At 43.0% G+C, this 3,209-nt stretch overlaps 2 protein-coding genes across 2 annotated transcripts in view; both read left to right on the top strand.

Annotated features, from left to right (window-relative positions):
* RGS7 (regulator of G protein signaling 7) overlaps positions 1-3,209 on the top strand; it is a 469,804-nt gene that overhangs the window by 145,184 nt on the left and 321,411 nt on the right. The gene's annotated exons all lie outside the window — the stretch shown is intronic.
* On the top strand, positions 2,000-3,017 carry LOC109385364 (heterogeneous nuclear ribonucleoprotein A1-like). Its single transcript, XM_019647597.1, has one exon. The coding sequence runs from the start codon at positions 2,132-2,134 to the stop codon at positions 2,915-2,917; it is 786 nt and encodes a 261-aa protein (XP_019503142.1). The 5' UTR covers positions 2,000-2,131; the 3' UTR covers positions 2,918-3,017.

Below are 3,209 nucleotides of genomic sequence, written 5' to 3'. Positions count from 1 at the left end.
CAAACTCCAGGTCGAGCTGTTGTTCACCATCTTAGCTGTAGAGGGCGCAGTGTCACTGGCCCTCATGTGGGATCTGAACCGGGGCCATGTTGCTCAGAGCTGGTGTCCCAAGCCAACTCCTAACCAACGCGCCACTCGGCCGGCCCAAAGTAGTGTTACTTTTAAGTTCTAATGTTTTTTGGTTTTTTATTTAAGCCGTGGTTTCTGAAATGGAGTGATTTATTGTGTGAGGATCAGGGAAGGAATTTCAGTTTGCTTTGAAGGAGACATATTGCTTTAGTGAGTAAAGGAGAGGCAGAAAATTAGAAACAAAAGCATGGTGTTACAGTGCAGGAATAGTGAACATTCTAGACTCGAATGCAGTTTGTATGGACCTATTCCATGGTGGTTAGTTCTGGAAAGGAGTCAGGTTGTCAGTCTAAGAAATTTGGTTTTATTCTACCTCTTATGTAACATGACTAAAGCAAAGGACTGCCACGATCTGATATATATTTAGGAAAATAAGTCCATTAGAGAATGGGAGATGGATTGCACAGATGAGGCTGATGACTAGCAGGCCAGTCAGGAAACTCTTGGAATAAGGTAGGCAGGAAATGAAGAAGTGAATTAGAGAAGTGGGGGAGGAATTGGGGAAAAGGGGTATTTCAAAGGACGTTCTGATGGTAGGATAAAGGCATGACAAGTAAGCCAGAGAAAATGGATAATTCCAAAATTTCTTACCCGGGCCACAAAGTGGTCATCTAAATAGAGACTATAAATTTGGGAGAAGGTTTTAGGAGGAAAGGTGAATCCTCTTTGTTGACTAACTTTGATTTGAAATAGAGATAGGACTTGAAATGGATCCAGGACTTGAAATGGAGATATACAGCAGGCAGTGGAAAATCTTGGACTGGAGCTGGGAAGGACAGTCAGGGCTGGGACTTATACTTGAGAGCCATGGCATGAAAATGATCACATGAAATGGACCAGGCAAGGAGCATTGAATGAAAAGGTGCAAAGTGGAGAACGCTGCGGTGAGGGTGGAACCTGGAGCAATGCCTGCATTCAAGGGATGGGCAGAAGCTAAGCAATGATCTAGGGTGATTGGATAAGATTCATGAAGTTTCAGTCATGGAAACCAAAGGAGAGGGAGATTTAGGAGGAGGGATTCGGTTGTCTGCAGTACAGCCCTGGAACTGTGCTGTGACAGGAGAGGGATGTGTTGCTCTTTGTTTCCAGATGAGGAACATTATCACAGAAAGGGTGCAGGGAAGAACCTAAAGTCAAATGGTGCATTCGTATTGGAGCCAAGATTAGAATCTGGGTCGCTTGACTCCAACCTCAGTTGGTCAATCTGAAATATTTTCCAGGTGATTAAATCATGGGATAAACTCGATTGGAAAGTTAGTTACATGGATGTGTTCAGTTTGTGAAAACCCACTGAGCTTTACATTTGAGATATGAGTATATGTAATTTTCTACTCATGTACATCAATAAAAAGCTTTAAAAAAAGGCATGGCAGTGAGATAAAATGAACATCTTGTGGAAAGGGTAGGTAATATTTGAGTAACTCATTAATGGGAGCCTTGTTAAGTTTTTATTTTCAGTTCTAAATCACCTCTTACAACAGTTTATTTTAGATTCAGAGTATAACTTATTATCCACACATGAGATTAACTTCAGTGGTTTCCTTAACTGAAGGAACCAAGGCTTTGGAATTATTACTAATCATCTCAATAAAACCGATCTAAACATTTATTCACTATTTATATGCAAAGGGTTTTTACAGCGTATAATTTTATTCAGTCTTCATATTGATGAGGAGGCAGGCACATCTGTCACCCACATTTTGAAGATGAAAGAAATGAATCCTAAACATGCTACATGAGCCGCCTAGAGTCATACAGTTAGAGCTTGAACTCTGACCTGTTCTGTGAGTTAGCTTTTCCTTAACTGAGGTTCAAAACCCAATTCTGAGCTTTCTGTCAGTGGACACCTCCGAGTAAGCATCATTAAGTCTCCCTTCCTGCGGTCGTCATGTCTAAGTCAGAGTCTCCCAAAGAGCCTGAACAGCTGCGGAAGCTCTTCATCGGAGGTTTGAGCTTTGAAACAACAGATGAGAGTCTGAGGAGCCATTCTGAGCAATGAGGAATGCTCACAGACTGTGTGGTGATGAGAGACCCAAACACCAAGCGCTCCAGAAGCTTTGGGTTTGTCACCTGTGCCACTGTGGAGGAGGTGGATGCAGCCATGAAGGCAAGGCCACGCAAGGTGGATGGAAGAGTTGTAGAACCAAAGAGGGCTGTCTCAAGGGAAGATCCTCAAAGACCTGGAGCCCACTTAACTGTGAAAAAGATTTTTGGTGGTGGTATTAAAGAAGACACTGAAGAACATCACCTAAGAGATTATTTTGAACAGTATGGGAAAATTGAAGTGATTGAAATCATGACTGACCGAGGCAGTGGCAAGAAGAGAGGCTTTGCTTTTGTAACCTTTGATGACCATGACTCTGTAGACAAGACTGTCATTCAGAATTACCATCCTGTGAATGGTCACAACTGTGAAGTAAGGAAAGCCCTATCTAAGCAAGAGATGGCCAGTGCTTCATCCAGTCAAAGAGGTCAAAGTGGTTCTGGAAACATCAGTGGTGGTCAAGGAGGTGGTTTTGGTGGGAATGACAACTTTGGTCGTGGAGGAAACTTCAGTGGTCGAGGTGGCTTTGGTGGCAGGTGTGGCAGTGGAGGATATGGTGGCAGTGGGGATGGCTATAATGGATTTGGTAATGATGGAAGCAATTTTGGAGGTGGTGGAAGCTACAACGATTTTGGCAATCTTAACAATCAGTTCTCAAATTTTGGACCCATGAAAGGAGGAAACTTTGGAGGCAGAAGCTCTGGCCCCTATGGGGGTGGAGTCCAATACTTTGCCAAACCATGAAACTAAGGTGGCTGTGGCAGTTCCAGCAGCAGCAGTAGCTATGGCAGAAGGTTTTAATCACTTCCAGAAAACAAAGCTTAGCAGGAGAGGAGAGCCAGAGAAGTGACAGGAAAGCTACAGGTTACAACAGATTTGTGAACTCAGCCAAGCACAATGGTGGCAGGGCCTAGCTGCTACAAAGAAGACATGTTTTAGACTATACTCATGTGTATGGGCAAAAAACTCAAGGACTGTATTTGTGACTAATTGTATAATAGGTTACTTTAGTTTCTGTTCCGTGGAAAGTGTAAAG

The sequence above is a fragment of the Hipposideros armiger genome, unplaced genomic scaffold (genome assembly GCF_001890085.2).
Source record: "Hipposideros armiger isolate ML-2016 unplaced genomic scaffold, ASM189008v1 scaffold_113, whole genome shotgun sequence".
Classification (NCBI taxonomy): Eukaryota; Metazoa; Chordata; class Mammalia; order Chiroptera; family Hipposideridae; genus Hipposideros; species Hipposideros armiger.
This window is presented reverse-complemented; position numbering and strand designations above follow the sequence as displayed.